Source organism: Chiloscyllium punctatum, chromosome 21, assembly GCF_047496795.1.
Source record: "Chiloscyllium punctatum isolate Juve2018m chromosome 21, sChiPun1.3, whole genome shotgun sequence".
NCBI classification, from domain to species: Eukaryota; Metazoa; Chordata; class Chondrichthyes; order Orectolobiformes; family Hemiscylliidae; genus Chiloscyllium; species Chiloscyllium punctatum.
Genome location: NC_092759.1, coordinates 5,196,978 through 5,216,774, shown reverse-complemented (window position 1 = coordinate 5,216,774; position 19,797 = coordinate 5,196,978). Strand labels below are relative to the sequence as shown.

At 49.0% G+C, this 19,797-nt stretch overlaps 1 protein-coding gene across 1 annotated transcript in view; it reads right to left on the bottom strand.

Annotated features, from left to right (window-relative positions):
- Window positions 1-19,797, bottom strand: part of LOC140492433 (zonadhesin-like) — a 146,036-nt gene that overhangs the window by 25,120 nt on the left and 101,119 nt on the right. Inside the window, exons 36-42 of the mRNA XM_072591324.1 lie at window positions 16,310-16,437; window positions 12,187-12,455; window positions 10,947-11,155; window positions 8,385-8,526; window positions 5,601-5,848; window positions 3,167-3,296; window positions 1,744-2,011 (exon numbers count right to left, since the gene is read on the bottom strand). Coding sequence (XP_072447425.1) covers window positions 1,744-2,011; window positions 3,167-3,296; window positions 5,601-5,848; window positions 8,385-8,526; window positions 10,947-11,155; window positions 12,187-12,455; window positions 16,310-16,437 — 1,394 coding nt within the window. The remainder of the gene's footprint in view (window positions 1-1,743; window positions 2,012-3,166; window positions 3,297-5,600; window positions 5,849-8,384; window positions 8,527-10,946; window positions 11,156-12,186; window positions 12,456-16,309; window positions 16,438-19,797) is intronic.

The window sequence follows — 19,797 nt, the reverse complement described above, 5'->3', positions numbered from 1 at the left end:
AATGTCGGGGAGATATTCTGTCTCCAAATCATACCCCCATCTGTCTTCAAAAGAGTGCTACAGATTCTTTCACACACACTTGTTGGAGGCAGATCGCAAAGGTAGCACCTCTGACACTATTTCATAACCCTCTGGGAATGCCAACCGTCGATTTTGACCTCAAGCCCTTGGAATGGAAATTGGATCACAACATTTTGACTCAGAAAGAGTGAAACCCAGTGTGTCATGGTGACATTACAGAAGGATGGTGGTGTTCCCCTCACTCTCAACTCAGACTGTAGATAGGGAAGCACAACTTGAGACACCCAAGGGGAGTGATGACCTAATGGCATTGTTAATCAAGAGACCCAGGTAATGTTCTGGGGACCCAGGGTTGAATCCAGCCACAGCAGATGGTGGAACTTGAATTCAATAAAAAAAGCAAATCTGGAATTAAGAGTCTAATGATGACCATGTATCCATTGTTGGAAAAACCCATCTGGTTCACTGATATCCTTTAGGGAAGGAAACTGCTATCCTTATCTGGTTTGGCCTACACATGACTCTAGGCCCACCCTCTAGGCAATTAGGGATGGGCAATAAATGCTGGGCCTAGCCAGTGAGACCCTTATCCTGTGAATGAACAAAATAAAAACCACAGTCTACTTGGTTGACTGTAATATCTTTGAAAAGGAACCAGATTGTTTTCACTGGTGTCCATGACAAACATTTAGTTAAAAGACCTAATTTTTTGTTTTCTTTATCCTTTCTTGGAATGTGGGCATCACTGGCGATGGGCAACATTTAGTTCCCATCCCTGATAATTCTTGTACTGACTGGTATGTTCAGCCATTTTAGAGGGCAGTTAGGAGTCAACCACATTGGACAGATGGATTCCCTGCAGTGTGGAAACAGGCCATTTGGCCTAACAAATCTACACTGACCCTCTGAAGAGTAACCCACCCAGACCCATTACCCCTACCTTATTACTGTACATTTACCCCTGACTAACACACCTAACCCACACATCCCTGAGCACTATGGGCAATTTATCATGGCCAATTAATTCACCCCTAACCTACACATCCCCAAACACTATGGTCAATTTACCATGGCCAATTCACCCTAACCTACACATCCCTGAACACTATGGGTAATTTACTATGGCCAATTCACCCTAACCTATACATCCTGAACACTATGGGTAATTTAGCATGGCCAATCCACTCTAACCTACACATCCCTGGACACAGTGGGCAATTTAACATGGCCAATTCACCTGACTTACACATCTTTGGACTGTGAGAGGAAACCGGAGCACCCGGAGGAAACCCACGCAGACACGGGGAGAATGTGCAAACTCCACACAGACAGTCGCCCAAAGGTGGGATCGAACCCAGGTTGCTGGCGCTGTGAAGCAATAGCGTTAACTATTGAGCCACCGTGCTGCCCTGCCGTTGGTGCCTTGGGTGTACAGTCACATGCAGGCCAGGCCAGTAGGGATTCCCTAATGGGCCTGAGTGAATCAGATGAGTTTCTGCTCTCGCCACCACTATCATCGCTGATGCTGCTTGTGGGATCTTGTTGTGCCACAACATGAGGCCGAATTTCCGACGTCACAATGGGACTTAATTGGTTGTGAGTCTCTTCAGGAGGTGCTGAGGTTGTGAAAAGTCTCAAGATGAGCGCAAGTCTCTCTTCCCTGCGCACTTACCAAACTTACCGGAGCCCTGAATCTGATGTTTCACCTTCGCTCCTACTCACCTGTACCTCTGCCTGTTGGATTCCTGCGGCTTCTGTCTCATCCGGCTATCTTCGTTGTCATCCTCATTGTCGTCGTCATCGTCATCGTCATCTCCCTCCCAGTCGTAGTCATCATCGTCCCTATCCTCCACCTTCCAGCTGTTCCCGAACACATTCAGACTGGAAACACGTGTGCCATCGGGCAATGTAAAGTCATTCCTGTACCTACCATCGTATGTGCCACACAGCCCTCGGACCTTTCTCTTGTACAGGCTCGGGATAATAATATCTGGAGGAAGATAAAAGGGTTGGATGAGGCAGCGCATACATTAGTCGAAGAGATGCGAGTATTATCGCCAGGGTCTTAAGGCCTTACAGAACCAAGTTCGATCCCACCCTGGGGCGACTGTCTATGTGGAGCTTGCATGTTCTCCCCGTGTCTGCGTGGGTTTCCTCCAGGGTGCTCCAGATTCCTCCCACAGTCCAAAGATGTAGGGAATGAGCTGCCAGAGGAAGTGGTGGAGGCTGGTACAATTACAACATTTAAAAGGCATCTGGATGGGTACATGAATAGGAAGGGTTTAGAGGGATGTGGACCAAGTGCTGGCAAATGGGACTAGATTAGGTTAGCATATCTGGTCAGCATGGGGGAGTTGGACCGAAGGGTCTGTGTCTGTGCTGTACATCTCTATGATTGCATGCTCACATTAGGTGGATTGGCATTAGTAAATTACCCCGTAGTGCCCAGGAATGTGCAAGGCAGGTGGGTTAGCTGTGAGAAGTGCTAGATTACAGGGATAGGACAGGGAGCTGGCTGGGCAGGATGCTGTTCGGATACTGTAAGGATTCTACGTTGACCCCACAGTGCTGTCCCACCAGCACCGGACACATGTCCCCATCTTACATTTTGCAAGAGCATTTCAACATTTGAGATCCAGACAGTGACTTGGCCACAGGTTAGTATCACTATCTGTAAAATTCCCAAGGTATTTTCTCTCTCACTTATTTATCTTGGGGAAAATGTATCAGGACTTCCCCAGAGGAGATAAATAATGTTTAGAAAACAGTAGTAGTGGGAAATAAATGTACTGGTTGAACTAGCCCCCCCCCCACTTTGAAGCTGGTCAGATCACCATAAGTCATTTGCCAGTTTTACTGCTTTCTCCTCCTGGGTTTTCAATTGGGCTGAGTCACTTCAGGAGTTGGTCGTGAGGAGATGGGTTCAACTGGGGATTCAAATAGACAAAATAGCAGTTCACAACTATCAGCTTGCTCTAGGCTTGTTGGAAACAATTCCATATCTGGCCATGGTGGGTTTTGAACCCACAATTTCACTGGTTGAAAAAAAAATCAGGCTCCCTTTGGTCCACCACACCACTACATGGTAGGCCACACTACACCAGCTGGATTCCGCCGCAGCGGCCATTTTGAAAATCTCCCTCACCTGCATTTTCTCTCCCGTCAAAGTTGACTGAGACGCCAAAGTCCGTCTCCAGGTAGAGGGTCCTGGCTCTCTGGTAGACATGGAAACCTTCACGCGACTTGTAAGGTGGGATCACCCTTTCATCGTCCAACTGTGTCAAGAAGGAAAGTGAAGAGGTTTATTCCAAAACGCAGCCAGAATGAGAAAACACCCTGACTGGAAATACCAGGGCGGCAGAGCTAAGGCCGAAGCCTTGGTTGGATTGAGAACTGAGACCTGACTGAACAGTCCAAGATCACCAGAGAAACCAGAAATCAAGTGTCTGTGCTATTAAACTTCCTGGTCTTTTAACCATCATAGATTACTCACTTGAATAGTTGGAATTTAGGGATGGACAGTCAATGCAGGCCTAGCCAGTACCTGCATCTATGAGGATTCAAAATGTTATTAGATTAGATTCCCTACAGTGTGGAAACAGGTCCTTTGGCCCAACCAGTCCACACTGACCCTCCGAAGAGTAACCCACCCAGACCCATTTCCCTCTGACTAATGCACCTAACACTTAGGGCAATTTAGCACGACCAATTCTCCTGACCCGCACATCTTTGGAGTGTGGGAGGAAACCAGTGCACCCAGAGGAAACCCAAGCAGACCCGGGGAGCATGTGCAAACTCCACACAGACAGTCACCCGAGGCTGGAATCGAACCTGGGACCCTGATGCTGTGAGGCAGAAGTGCTAACCACTGAGCCTCTGTGTTACCATATAATTAGATTAGATTAGATTAGATTACTTACAGTGTGGAAACAGGCCCTTCGGCCCAACAAGTCCACACCGCCCCGCCGAAGCGCAACCCACCCATATTTGTCCACTTAATAATAATAAGACAGGATAGTATTTTGGAAACAAACATCCAACGGGTCTGTTTAACTGATCCCACATACCCATTTCTTTCCATCCTGCAACCCAATGATTGTCTCCATGATTACACCTCATAAAGTCATAAGTGATGAAGGAGCAACATTCTGAAAGCTTGTGATTTCATCGAAAACCCATTGGACTATAACCTGGGTCATGTGACTTCTGACTTTGTCCACCCCAGACCAACCCTGGCACCTCCAATCTGTTGTGATTGGCCTACCTTCATCAAAGTTCTCCACAGAGAGCTGCTAATGCAATATAACATTATGATACCATGGTACAGCAGCTTGGTTGGACCACACCTGTATGCAGTTTTGGTCTCCTTTGGTGTCAGGAAAGATACTATTGCCATCAAGAGATTGTAGTGAAGGTTCATGATGGAGTTCTGGGGTGCAGGTATGGAGTTCCTTGAAGGCGAGGGTCACAGGTAGACAGGATAGTGAAGAAGGCGTGTGGTATGCTTTCCTTTATTGGTCAGTGCATTGGATAGAAGAGTTGGGGTGGGGGGGGGGTTCATGTTGTGGCTGTACAGGACATTGGTTAGACCACTTTCGGAATATTGCGTGCAATTCTGGTCTCCCTGCTATAGGAAGGACGTTGTTAAACTTAAAAGAGCCCAGAAAACATTTACAAGGATGTTGCCAGGATTGGAGGATTTGAGCTATAGGGAGATGCTGAATAGGCTGGGGCTGTTTTCCCTGGAGTGTCGGAGGCTGAGGGGGTGACCTTATAAAATCATGAAGAGCACGGATAGCCAAGATCTTTTTTACCCCAGAATAGGGCAGTCCAAAACTAGGGGGCAGGGTTTAATGTAAGAGGGGAATGATTTAAAAGGGACCTGAGGGGCAGCTTTTTCACACAGAGGGTGGTACGTGTATGGAATGAGCTGCCAGAGGAAGTGGTGGAGGCTGGTATAATGACAACATTTAAAAGGCATCTGGATGGGTATATGAATAGGAAGGGTTTAGAGGAACATGGGCCAAAGTGCTGGCCAATGGGACTAGATTGGGTTGGGATATCTGGTCGGCATGGACGGGTTGGACTGAAGGGTCTGTTTCTGTGCTGTATGACTCGATGAGTCTGCAACCAAACGTGTTCCCAGGGATGGTGGATCAGTCCGACAAAGAAACATTGTCCTGTACTCTCTAGAGTTTTGAAGAATTGGAGGTGAGCGCTCATTGAAACTTATAAAACAATTAACCAGAAAGATGCAGGTTAGAACTATCCCGTGGCTGGGGAGTTTGGAACCAGGGAGTACAGTTTTACAAAATAAGGGGAATGCCGCTTACGTTCAAGATGAGGAGAAATCTTTCTACATGGAGAGTTGTGAGCCTTTGGAATTCTGTATCACTGGAAATTCAGTCTGTGGGTATTTTTGAGGTAGAGGTCAATAGATTTATGGTTATGGGGATGTGGTGGGTAAAAGGGATTGGAGTGTTCGATCAGCCTTGATCATAATGAATGCTAGTCCAGGATCAATGGGCCAAATGGCATCATGTTCCTACACCAGAGAAACAGTAAAAAGATGCCCTCACCAAGAAACGTTTCTTCTTGTGGAATTCGATGGAGTGGCCGTAAACTTTGATGTAAACTGCAGACAGATAGGAGATCTTTGTGTTCCTGTTCCTCACTTCGTTCTTGCCTTCGATGTTGATCGGCTGCAGGGCCTCGGAAATGTTGTGGGTGGTGACCAGGGTGTAAGTGCCCTTGCCTTGGAAGTGGTGGGCGAGGCCATCGAAGGTCAGATAGTGAGGGTCGCCCGAGATCAGGCACGTCTCGAAAGCTGGTCAGAGGCAAACAGATTAGAATTACAACCATCGTTATTTAACTGAAGAGGAACTGAGATTGTTCGGGGAGAGAAGGTTGTGTGCGTGTTCAAAATCATGAAGGTTCTGACAGAGTAATTAAGGAGTTCCAGTCATTTAGAGAATCCCTACAGTGCGGAAGCAGGCCATTCAGCCCATCAAATCCACACGGTCCTTCTGAAGACCAACCCACCCAGGTGCTCCATCCTGCCCTATCTCTGCATTTCCCATGGCCAATCCATCTAACCAGCACATCTTTGGACTGTGGGAGGAAACCCTCACAGATACAGGGAGAGTGTACAAACACCACACAGACAGTCACCTGAGGCTGGAATCAAACCCAGGTCCCTGGTGTTGTGAGGCAGTAATGCTAACCACTGTGCTTTGTTCCCACCTACAATCTTTTGACTTAGTAGCGTCCATCTCTTGATTAGGTAGTAATGTCATTGGACTAGGAATCGGGAGTCCCAGGCTAATACTTTACAGAGAGGGGTTCAAGTCCCACCACGGCAGCTGGTGGAATTTAAATGCAGTTGTAAATGTGAAATATAAAACATGTCTCATTGACAGAGACAGCAAAACTATTGTCATGTTGGTTGAGGCATCATCGTCACTTTAGTGAAGGGAAATCTACAATAGGATGAGGACTACATGTGACTCCAGATGCAAACCACTGGAGTTGACTCTTAATTGTCCTCTGAAATGTCCCCGGCAATTAGGGACAGGTTGGCCTTGGCATGTGAAAGAGTGGCAAGAAGAGATTGGTAAAAGGGCAAGACAGGGAGAATTTCTTTACATAGTGAATTGTATTCTGCAAAATGCCAAATGATGGCCCCATGGTGTTCCTATGCATCTGCTGCCCTTGTCAGTCTGAGTGGAAGAGGTATGGCAGTGCAGCCACCTTAAGACATTATTTCATCCTTTTTTTGTTGAGAGATTTTAAGGCCGAGGTACTGAGCAGTCTGGGGTAAACAGCTTGGGAGGCTTTGGTTTTTTTTGTTTAATACAGCCTGAATGGGATGTGGCCAGCTCTCACAAATCAGGTTTTGGTTTCTCAGTCGCTAGTGGGGTCTCAAAAGAGTTAGGAGCTCCAGTGAATATCTCCTCGCTGTTCCTCTCTCTGAATTTCCTCTTGATGTTTTCTTTCCCTCCTGGATTGGAGAATTGCGTGTGTCTCAATTTTCCTTTTAGCCAAGGGGTGTGTTTATGGGATGTTACTGTATTGCAACAGTTAATTAGTAATAGGTACTGAATCTATTATTCAGTTAAGTTTTCCAATGGATTTAAGTTATTATAGATTTCTCTTTCTTTGGTTGTATTTTAACTAAAGTCATAGAGCCATACAGCAAGGAAACAGACCTTTCAGTCCACCCAATCCATGCTGAACATAATTCCAAACTACCTGCCTGCTCCTGACCCATATCCCTCCAAACCTTTCCTATTCATGTACTTATCCAAGTGTCTTTTAAACATTGCAATTATACCTACAGCCACCATTTCCTCAGGAAGTTCATTCCAGACACATGATACTCACTGTGTAAAAAAATGGCCCCCATTTTTTTAATAATATCTTTCACCTCTCACCTTAAAAATGTGCCCCTCATCTTGAAATCCCCCACCCCAGGGCAAAGACACCTACTGTTAACTTTATCTATACCCCTCATTATTTTATAAACTTCCAGCAGATCGCCTCTCAACCTCTTACGTTCTAGTGGAAACAGTCCCACCCTTATCCAGCTTCTCCTTATAACTCAAACCTTCCATCTCGGTAAATCTCTTCTTAACGTTGAGTAACCCATTGAATTGCATCTGGAGCACGGTGCTTCACATTTGCTCTTAAAATAAGAAAAAGGTTAGGGTCTAGGCTACCTTCCTAAAATATCTCGATGGGGTCTGCTCTGCAATAGATGTCATGGGTTTGGACGGTGGAGGCATGGTGGGTTGCTGCAGTGATTTTCAGCCTCTAACCCCCTTTATTTTAACCCCCTTTAGGGGCGGCATGGTGACTCAGTGGTTAGCACTGCTGCCTCATAGCACCAGGGTCCCAGGTTCAATTCCAGTCTCGGGCGACTGTCTGTGTGGAGTTTGTAAGATCTCCCGGTGTCTGCGTGGGTTTGCTCCCCGACTTCCACCCACAGTCCAAAGACGTGCACGTTAGGGTGAATTGCCCGTAGTGTTCGGTGCGTTAGTCAGAGGGAGGTGGATCTGGGTGGATTGCTCTTTGGAGGGTCGGCGTGGACTGGTTGGGCCGGAGGGCCTGTTTCCACACTGTAGGGAATCTAAAATTTCACGCGAGCGAGAGAGGGCGTTGTGTCAGTGGACATCCTACTTCTTTAATAGTATCCCGACTTCAAAGTGGCTTTGAACCAAACGCTGATCTCATTGCGAGTGTTGTGCAGTGCAGTCCTGTCATTGAGGTTAAATGTTTGACCCATGTCAGCAGGGAGCTGAGCAAGAATGTGAGGAGGGTGGGGGGGGGGGTGGGGGTTGGGAGAGAGTGCAACGGTGACTTACCGACCGGCGTACACTTGTATTTTCCATTCTTCTTCAAGGCACACACTGAGTTCTCCACACACTTGTGTCTCTTGCAGCGCAGGTGTCCTTTCTTGCAGGTACACTTTGTGTCACAGTGCTTGTTCAGCCAGGTATCGCCTGACTGTGTAAAAACACACACACACACACACACACATCAGAAAACATTAAAAGGGAGTCAGGCTCTCTCCTCGTTTAAAACCACAACATCCCTGACCGTGACGGAAGGTTGATTGCCGGACTGGACCAACAGTTTAGATTCCCTACAGTGTGGAAACAGGCCCTTCGGCCCAACCAGTCCACACCGACCCTCCGAAGAGTAACCCACCCAGACCCATTTCCCTCTGACCAATGCACCTAACACTATGGGCAATTTAGCATGGTCAATCCACCCTGACCTGAACATCTGCTGGCTCCACTGTCATTCATGTAATCGAGTTGGATGGGAATTTGGTGGATAACACTGAAATTGATGGTATAGTGGATAGCGAAGAAGGTTAGGAGAAAGTGAGGACTGCAGATCAGAGTCGAGAGAGTGTGGTGCTGGAAAAGCACAGTCAGTCAGGCAGCATCCGAGGAGCAGGAGAATCGACGTTTCAGGCATAAGCCCTTCATCGGTGAAGAAGGTTATCTAAGATTACAAAGAGATCTTGACCAGCTGGGCCAATGGGCTGAGGAGTGGCAGATGGAGTTTAATTTGGATAAATGTGAGGGAGTGTATTTTGGTAAAATGAACAACGACAGGACTTTTTTTTACAATTAAGGGTGGGGCCCTGGGCAGCGTCGTAGAACAGAGAGACCTAGGGGTTCAGGTACATAATCTTTGAAGTTTGTGTCAGGGTGGGCATTTAGCACACTTGCCTTCATTGCTCAGACCTTTTGATCATAGGAGTCGAGACATCATGTTGGGGTTGTTCCAGACGTTGGTGAGGCCACTTCAGGAGTGCGGTAAGTATTTCTGGTTGCCCAGTTATAGGAAGGATGTTATTAAAATGGAGACTGTTCAGAAATGATTTACCAGGAGTGGAGGGTTTGAGGTGACGAGGAAGAGTTGATAGGCTGGGACGTCTTTCCCTGAAGCATTGGAGATTGAAGGCAGACCTCATAGAGGTTTATAAATTTTGAGGGGCATGGATAGGGTGAATAGCCAAGGGCTGTTCCTTGGGGGATTTCAAGACTAAAGAGGGACTTTTTTAAGGTGAGAGGAGAGAGAGGGGCAAATTGATTTACACAGAGGGTGGTTCGTGTGTGGAATGAACTGCCAGAGGAAGTGGTGGATGCAGGTACAGTTTAAAAGACATTTGGATAAGTACATGAGTAAGAAAAGGGTAGGGGCCAAGCGCAGGCAGTTTAGTCTTGGGGGGGATCCCTGGTTCAGGAAAAGTGAGGACTGCAGATGTTGGAGATCAGAGTCGAGAGAGTGTGGTGCTGGAAAAGTTCAGCAGGTCAGGCAGCATCCGAGGAGCAGGAGAATCGATGTTTCAGGCATAAGCCCTTCATCAGGAACCTAGTTAGCGTGGACTGGTTGGACCAAAGAGGGACTGTTTCTGTGTAGTATGACTCCATAACTGGGCTTATTCTCCAAACGTGAAAGGACCTCATTGGCTGAAAACATATGCTTGGCGAAAGTGGGTACTGAAGATGCTGGAGATTAGAGTCAAGATTAGAGTGTGGTGCTGGAAAAGCACAGCAGGTCAGGCAGCATCCGAGGAGCAGGAGAATCGATGTTTCGGGCAAAAGCCCTTCATCAGGAATCAGGAATTCCTGATGAAGGGCTTTTGCCCGAAGCGTCGATTCTCCTGCTCCTTGGCTGCTGCCTGACCTGCTGTGCTTTTCCAGCACCACACTCTAATCTTGACTCAAAACACACATGTAGCCTCTTCCTCTCCTGAAACCCTCCAACTGTGGCAAGATCCTTGCAAATCTTTTCCGCACCCCTTTCAAGTTTAGCAATAGCAGAGAGACCGGAAGTGAACGTGTTGGAGGCAGCTCAGAGGAGATTTACCAGACTAATCCCTGGATCGGAGACGATATTTCTGAGGAAAGGTTGGGCACACTGGAGTTGTATCCATTGAAGAGTGATAGGCAACCTGACGGAAACAGGGGAGATCACTGAGGGGTTGAGACCGGGTGGACATGGAGAACCCGGCAGTGGGGTCACTTTAAAAATCAGGGGCTGCCCATTTAAAACAGAAATCATGCATTTTCGTTTCCTTTCAGTGGGTGGATGATGTTTGGAAGTCTTCCTGAAAAGTAGTGGCAGCGGAAGGTGGAATCAGAAGGGTTCTCAGAAAGGGGTTCAAAGGTTAAGGGGACGGAGATAGAATGTGGATTTGAGGTGACAGTCAGACCAGCCAATGGATGGTGGACCAGGGATTGAGGGGCTGAGTGGCAACCTCCTGCCCCTTGCTCGGAAGTGATTTGGTTAAACTATGAAGGGCTGAAGGTCAAGGGCAATGACCCAAAAAGGCAGGAAACGCCACGCGTGCCCACCGGACGCACCAACCTCCACAGCTGAGGCCGCCATGGGAGGCCAGCCATTACCTCATGGTAGTCACCGTTGTAGTCGATGCAGCCGCAGTCAGCCAAGGCCACGCATCGGTCATCGCTCAGTACGAAGTTCTCATCACACTCGCAGCCCTCCACACACGGCCGGTGGTTCTCACAGGTCGAGGGGGCGTAGATGTCCGTGCAGGTAGCTGGGCAGGGTGTGGCACACTCGGTGTAGTGGCTGTTCTTCTGGCAGGGCAGGGCTGGACAGCGAAAGCAGACAGCAGTGAGAGATGGGCCAGCTGCTACCTTTACAACACACTCTGTCAGAACTGTCTGCCGCAAGAATCACAAGAGTTCCTCAAGATCTGCTGGGGGCACCGTTCAACAGGCCAAGCAGCACATTGTGCCCTGAGGGACCTTGCTATTTCCAAGTAGGCTGAATGGCCTCCTCCTGTGTAACAGGCTCAAGGGGCTGAATGGCCTCTTCCTGTGTAACAGGCTCGAGGGGCTGAATGGCCTCCTCCTATGTAACAGGCTCGAGGGGCTGAATGGCCTCTTCCTGTGTAACAGGCTCAAGGGGCTGAATGGCCTCTTCCTGTGTAACAGGCCCAAGGGGCTGAATGGCCTCTTCCTGTGTAACAGGCTCGAGGGGCTGAATGGCCTCTTCCTGTGTAACAGGCTCAAGGGGCTGAATGGCCTCTTCCTGTGTAACAGGCCCAAGGGGCTGAATGGCCTCTTCCTGTGTAACAGGCTCGAGGGGCTGAATGGCCTCTTCCTGTGTAACAGGCTCAAGGGGCTGAATGACCTCTTCCTGTGTAACAGGCCCAAGGGGCTGAATGGCCTCTTCCTGTGTAACAGGCTCGAGGGGCTGAATGACCTCTTCCTGTGTAACAGGCTCAAGGGGCTGAATGGCCTCTTCCTGTGTAACAGGCCCAAGGGGCTGAATGGCCTCTTCCTGTGTAACAGGCCCAAGGGGCTGAATGGCCTCTCCCTGTGAAACAGGCCCGAGGGGCTGAATGGCCTCTTCCTGTGTAACAGGGTCAAGGGGCTGAATGGCCTCTCCCTGTGTAACAGGCCCGAGGGGCTGAATGGCCTCTTCCTGTGTGACAGGGTCAAGGGGCTGAATGGCGGGTATCAGCAGAGTCAGATTTGCGATGCCTCCCTGAGTTCAATGGCCTGTTCGCTGTCCTGGCTCCTGCGCTGAGCAGCATGCTGAAGAAGAGGGTGGTGTGTGTGTGTTGGTGTGGGGAGCAGGGAGCTTCTAAAGCCACATGGAGGTTGGGTCACTTACGACAGAAGGTGCTGTTCCTCCACTTAATGTCGATGCCCTCGCTCTTGCAGGCTTCAATGTAGGACTGGATGTTATCGCAGAGAGTGGAGGTCATACCAGAGTACATACACATGTCAAACACACAGTTCTCAATGAATGCAGCTGGCTTCACTGTGCTGTGACACTGCTGGTACTTGGACGTTAACAGCTCCTGGCACTGGGCTGTCCACACCTTCTTATCCTTGGCCGTACACATCGGATCCAGATCCTCCCTGTCATCGGAATGGCAACTGAATGACAAAAAAACGCGGCATGAGTCAACGGGACAGCTCCATCTACTTCACAGGACAATGTCATCTTCAGGGGCCCGATGCCACAATGCTCTGGGGGGGGGGGGGGAGGGCGCAGAGATTCACATCCCAGAACGACAAAGGTTGGAATTTAAATTAAATCCGATAAAATCTGGGTGATGGAGCTGGTCTCTGTAAACGAAACTATAGGTAGGGTTTGGAGGGATATGGGCCGGGTGCTGGCAGGTGGGACAAGATTGGGTTGGGATATCTGGTCGGCGTGGACGGGGGTCTGTCTCCGTGCTGTACGTCTCTATGGCTCTACTGTTAATTGCGTATAATTCTGGTCACCACCCGACCAATAGGGTGTGTGGATACTTTGGACAGGGTGTAGAAAAGGTTTGATTAGATTCCCTACAGTGTGGAAACAGGCCCTTCGGCCCAACCAGTCCACACCGACCCTCCGAAGAGTAACCCGCCCAGACCCATTTCCCTCTGACTGATGTCCCTAGCGCTCTGGGGCAATTTAACACGGGCCAACTTAACCCGAACCTGCACATCTTTGGATTGTGGGAGGAAACCCACACAGACACGGGGGGAGAACGTGCAAACTCCACACAGACAGTCGCCTGAGGCTGTCTCGGACTGTGAGGCAGCAGTGCTAACCACCGTGCCATCCCAGGTTGGCCAGGACGCTGCCTGCTATGGTGGATTTTAGCGATGAGAAAAGGTTGGGTCGACTGGGTTTGTTTTCACTGCAATGCAGGAGGTTGAGGGGTGGCCTGATAGAAGTTTATGGGATTATGAACAGCGTGGATAGAGTGAGAAGTATGAGGCTTTTTCCCGGAGTGGAGGGGTCAGTTACTAGGGGACATAGGTTCAAGGTGTGAGGGGGTATATTTGAAAGAGATGTGCGAGGCAGGTTTTTCACACAAAGGGAGGCGAGTTCCTGGAATACGCTGCCATGGGAGCTGGTGGACGCAGACACGATGGCAGCCTTCAGGAAACAGCTGGACAAATACATGAATAGGAAGGGAATAGAGGAGTATGGATCCTGAATGGGCTCTTCCTGTGTAACAGGCTCAAGGGGCTGACTGGCCTCTTCCTGTGTAATAGGCTCGAGGGGCTGAATGGCCTCTTCCTGTGTAACAGGTTCAAGGGGCTGAATGGCCTCTCCCTGTGTAACAGGTTCAAGGGGCCTGTAAGTGAGAACTTTTAGTACGGATGGGCAAAATGTGTTAGCGCAGGCTCGGAGGGCCGAAGGGCCTGATCCTGTGCTGTACTGTTCTTTGATCTAACTATTGGCAAACTCCATCTTGTTCACTAATGTCCTTTGGGGAGGGAAATCTGCCCGTGCGTACACGGTCTGGCCTACACCTGTAAAATAACTCCATACCGGCTGGTATCCCATCATCAAATCACCCTTTATTAACACGTGCAGTGTAGATGGGCTCTGACCATCCAGCTCACAGCCCGTCCCTAGACTTTGGAGACTCTTTGAGACACCTGTTTATCATTGAATCCCTACAGCATGGAAGCAAGCCACTCAGCCCATCCACTCCACAACAATCCTCCAAAGTGCATTTCATTCACACCCTACCCTTTCCCTACAACCCTGCGCTCACCATGGCTAATTCATCCACCTGATGCATCTCTGGGCACTATGGGAAAGTTAGCATGGCCAACCAACCTAACCTGTACACCTTTGGATTGTGGGAGGAAACTGGAGGGAACACAGGTAGACATGGGGAGAAACGCCACACAGACAGTCGCCCGAGAGTTCAATCAATCCCGGGTCCCTGGTGCTGTCAGCCAGGGCTCCCTGATTGACCCCAACCAGGGATCTCATTGTTAATGCGATCCACCTGGCCCTTGTTCCAATCACTGCAACGTAACTCCAGGCCCAAAGCAACATGGTTGACTCCGGGACGGTCCTCTGAAAAGACCGAGCAAGTCTAAGGGGCAATTGGGAATGGGAAATAAATGGTACCCTTGCCTGTAACACACATATCCCATGGAAGAGGGCAAAGGGGGAAGAAACACCTTGGAGTCATTGAGCTACTGGGTGAGATGTTTTACTTGGTTGGAGTTGGAGAAGACCCTGCAGCCACAATTGGGAGAAAGGTTTGAAGGGATATGGGGTGGCTCTGGGGATGGGGAAGATTCCACCACCTCCCCCCATCCCCCCCCCACCTCACCGCTCCCCCGCCCCACCCCCAACCGTGTCCTGCAGTCAATATTAATCCCTCAATCGACATCACCGATTCGGATCGCCGAGTGAGGATTGCGATGTGCGGGAGCTTTCTGTGTTCACATGAGCTGCCTCATTCGTTACAATGCAACTTTGCCTGGGCTTGAGAAAATATTCCAGCCACGGGGAAAGGTTTGAAAGGTTGGGAACGTTTTTTTTTCTGGGAGCAGAGATAGTGCGGACAGGAAGGGCCTGTTTACCACAGCAGAGGGGCCAGTGACCAGGGGGCACAGACTTAAAGTGAATGGATGAATGGTTTTGTTGTCATATGTCTCTTGAAGATTCAGTAGAAAATGTTGTGTCTCACAGTCTGGCGCCATTTTGAGGCACAATCAGGATAAAACGAAATTATTTAAATGAGAGTTCATCTTCTGTTCAAACTGGGTCTCGGGCAGGGATCCAGTGCTTCTGTAAGGTGTTCTGGTCCTCTAAGAGTCCCGTTCTGGAAACAGCAATGATGACAGTGATGACCCAGGGGAATCTCACTCTGCCCGCTGTCTGACACCAACAAGTTGGCCAAGCTCCAGACCTACCACCATCAAGAGTCCCTGTTCCAAGTACCCGCAACTCCAAGTGTCCAGGCTCCGGGCCGACCAGCACCAAGAGTCCCCACTCCAGGCACCAGACTGGCAAGAGGCCAAGCTCTGTGCCTACCGCCACCAGGCGTCCCTGCTCCAGATACCAGCACCACCAAGAGTCCAGGCTCTGGGCCTACAACCACCAAGAGTCCAGGCTCCAGGCCTAGTGCCACCAGGAGTCCTTGCTCTGGGTACCAGCACCACCAAGGGTCCAGGCTCCATGCCTACAACCTCCAGGAGTCCAGGATCTGAGTCTGGCACTGCCAGGAGTTCCCACTCCGGGCACCACCGCTGCCAAGAGTCCAGGCTATGGACCTATTGCTCCCTTGAACTCCCCGCTCTGGGCACTGCCGCTGCCAGGAGTCCAGGCCTATCGCCCCCTAGGAATCCTCGCTCTGGGCTCCACCAATCCACACTGCCGACACTGCAGCCACCGCCCAGGCCTCAAAGGTAAAGAAAGAAAAGAAAAAGATGAAAAGTACACAGAGGAAAGGATGCCTTGAGCGGACGGACTCTGACAAACCCGAACACTGAGACGGTCAGGAGTCTGGAACCCAGTGCCTGGGAGGGTCGGATCGGCAGAAATTGCCCAGTTCATTGAAAAGATGTCTGGATTAATACCTGTGGTACTGTAACCTGAAGGGTTATAGACAGAGTACTGAGAAGAGGAAATAGGCTGGGTAATTCACTGTATGGCCAGTCCAGGCAGAGGGATTTCTTTCTAACATTCCATGACCTCCCATTGGCTGCAAAGAGCTTTGGGTACACTCAGAGATTGGCAAAAGAGGCTGCACAAACGCACCTTGTGTTTTTTTAAAGTTTCAGTGAAGAAACTTTAGCTCGGGTTGTGGTTGAAGGTGTTGGTCGGTTCGTCCGAGCTGGTAGGTTGCCTTGCAAGGTCACACAATGCTGGAGATGTCGCCCAGGAGGGAGACGAAACGCACGCAAGAAAATCAACCAGCTCGCCGAACCCAGCAGCACCTTGTTTTTGTGCCCCCAGCCTCCGCTCTCCGTGAGTCTCTTACCGTGGGTCCTTGTCACCCTGGATCTGCCAACTGTTGCCAAACTGGGTGACGTTTTTACCCTGCAGACCGTTGGGCATCAGGAGCTCGTCAGCTGGGTCATTGTTAAAGTTTCCGCACATACCGCACACCTAGGGAGGAGAACAGACAATTACTGACGTGACTCTGAATGGCTGTTTTGGCTTTGACAACCTCATAAAGAGCAGCAGGGCCCCACGATCGAGACTGGCTGTCTAACACAACCACAACTGCTGGTCAACCTGAGCTCCAGCTGATCTCCAAGTCCCCTTTGGAATTCAGAGTCGACAGCACAGAAGGACACCATCCTTTTCCCCAGAAAGACTCTGTCATTCAGTATACAGGGCAAACCCGAATGACACAGTATATCGGATAGTCAAATATTCGGATAACTAAATGATCAGATAATCGAATGTTCGGATAATCAAATGTTTGGATAATCGAATGTTCAGACAACCGAATGTTCGGACAACCGAATGTTCAGATAATCGAATGTTCTGATAATCGAATGTTGGGATTATCGAATGTTCGGATAACTGAATGTTCGGATAACTGAATGTTCGGATAATCTAATGTTTGGATAATCTAATGTTAGGATAATCTAATGTTTGGATAACCAAATGTTTGGATAATTGAATGTTTGGATAATCTAATATTCGGATAACTAAATGTTCGGATAATCTAATGCTCGGATAATCGAATGTTTGGATAACCGAATGTTCGGATAACTGAATGTTCGGATAACCGAATGTTTGGCTAACCGAATGTTCGGATAATCGAATGTTCGGATAATCGAATGGTCGGATAACACAATGTCATGGAAACCAGCGTCATGGACACTGCAATCCTGTGGCTTTAAATTCTGTATCGTATGGATCCTGCTCCACAGACACCTGACGAAGCTCCGAAAGCTAGTGCTTCCAAGTAAACTTGTTGGGCTATAACCTGGCGCTGTGTGATTTTTAACCTGGTCCACCGCAGTCCAACACCAGCACCTCCACATCATGTATTCAAAACAGACTTTTGAGACAGAGGCCAGGTTTAGATGTGAAGGACGATGAACGGTTCCAAAATGGAACTGGACCGACACTTGAGGGAACTAGGGAGGTGACTTCGCCCATTAAATCACTGTTACCTTGCTGTAGGGCAATCAGCCCATTCCATTCCGTCCGCTCTGTCCCTGCAAGTTTAATTCCCTCAAGTACTTGTCCAGTTTAACTGCAAAATCGTTCGTCATCCTTCATACCTAAACCTGGCCTCTATCTCAAAACTCTGTCTTGAATGTACTCAACAGCGGGGCTTTTCTGCGGCAAAGAATTCCAAATAACTACAAAAAAAAACCTCTGAAGAGATTTCTCCTCATTCTCAGACTTAAACAGTCGCCCCCTGATCTGATGGTTAAGAGCCCTAGGACTAAACTCTTTAGCTCAAAGGGATTACCTCACAAACATGTGCATGAATGGATACAGGAGTAGATCAGCCATGAGCCTTCCCTGCCAACAAACAAGACCACAGCTGATCTGATAACTCCACACGCTCGCCTAGCCCTGATAGCCTTTCAAAAATCTGCCTACTTTTCCTTTAAAAGTATTCAGAAGTCACACGACACCAGGTATTGGTCCAACAGGGTCTCTACTCACTGTGCAGGCTGAGGAAAGCCCACCCCCCCCCCACCCAACCACCCCATCCTCACCATATCATACAGAGGGTTCATTCAGAATACCCTGAGCTGTTGCATTACTGCCTGGCTCAGGAATTGCACTATAGAAGGAGGCCATTCGACCCATCGCAGCTGTACTGGCTCTCAAAAGTGCTACCCAGCTCGTCCCATTCTCCAGCCTTATTTCTATAGCCTGCTAAATTCATCACTTCCAAATTTACATCCAGCTGTCTTTTGAAACCTCAGATGGAATCCACCTCCACCACTCTCCGAGGCAGCGCATTCCAATTCCTGACAGCTTGCAGAGGATAACCTGGTGTCATTCCCAGAGGTGGCTGGGGAACTGGAGGCTTGTGGGGAAGGGCTGGAGAAATGGGACTAATTGGCATCGACCTGGTGGAGAATCTCACCTGGACCCTCAACCCTCAGCTCCATGGCCAAGAACCGTCTCTACTTTCTGTGTAGGCCGAGGAAAGCCCATCTCCCCCCCCCCAACCCCTCCTTCACCACGTTCTACAAGAGGGTCCATTGAGAGCACGCTGAGCTGCTGCATCACTGCCTGGTTCTCGGACGGTAAGACCCTACGATGGATAGTGAGGACGGCTGAGAGGATCATCGGGGTCTCTCTCCCCTCCATTACACACATTTACACCACACGCTGCATCCGCAAGGCTAAGAGCATTGTGGGACAGCCCACACACCCCTCACTCAAACTCTCCTCCCTCCTGCCATCTGGCAGAAGGTACTGGAGCATTCGGTCTCTCACGGCCAGACTGTGCAACAGTTTCTTCCCCCAAGACACCAGGCTCCTTAACACTGTATGATCGGACTCTTTCCCATCTGAAATTCTTTGCTTGACTTCAAATTGCTGCTGGAAAAATGTCTATAGTTTATTAATCTTGTATTACACTGTAACTTGTGTGTTTTGCACTTCTCATTCACTTTAGATTAGATTAGATTCCCTACAGTGTGGAAACAGGCCCTTCGGCCCAACCAGTCCACACCGACCCTCCGAAGAGTAACCCACCCAGACCCATCTCCCTCTGACTAATGCACCTAACACTATGGGGAATTTAAGCATGGCCAATTCACCTAAACTGCACATTGTGGGAGGGGGGGAACCCACACAGACATGGGAAGAATGTGCAAACTCCACGCATTCAGTCACCTGAGGCTGGAATCGAACCTGGGACCCTGGTGCTGTGAGGCAGCAGTGCTACCCACTGAGCCACTGAGCTACTAGTGCGTATTATTGTGTAGTTTGTGCTGTCCATGTTGCACCCTCCTGGAGGAACACTGTCTTGTTTTTACTGTATCAGTTGTACAAATGACAAATAAAAAACTACTCTACTAGACTAATAGGTTTATTTGAAATCACAAGCTTTTTGAGCACTGCTCCCTCGTCAGGTGAAAGGTTTTAAGGACACCTTAAAAATATTCAAAGACTCTGCCTTCAGCGCCCTTTTCAGTTTGACAGTTCCAAAGATTCATGAACTTCAAGTGAGAGAAAAAAAAATCTCATCTCTGTCCTCAAAGGGCAACCTTTTACTTTCAAATAATGACCCTTAGTAGTGATGCCAAGAAGCTTGACCTCATTCAGGGTCCACTCCCTCCCCCACCGACGCTCAGTAGCAGCAATGTGTACGATCTACAAGATGCACTGTAGAAATTCATCAAAAATCCTCAGACAGCACGTTCCAAACCCATGATCACCAACACCTAGTATGTCAAGGGCAGCAGATACGGGGGGACACCACCCCCTGCAAGTTCCCCTCTGAGTCCCACACCATCCTGACTTGGAAACATATCACTT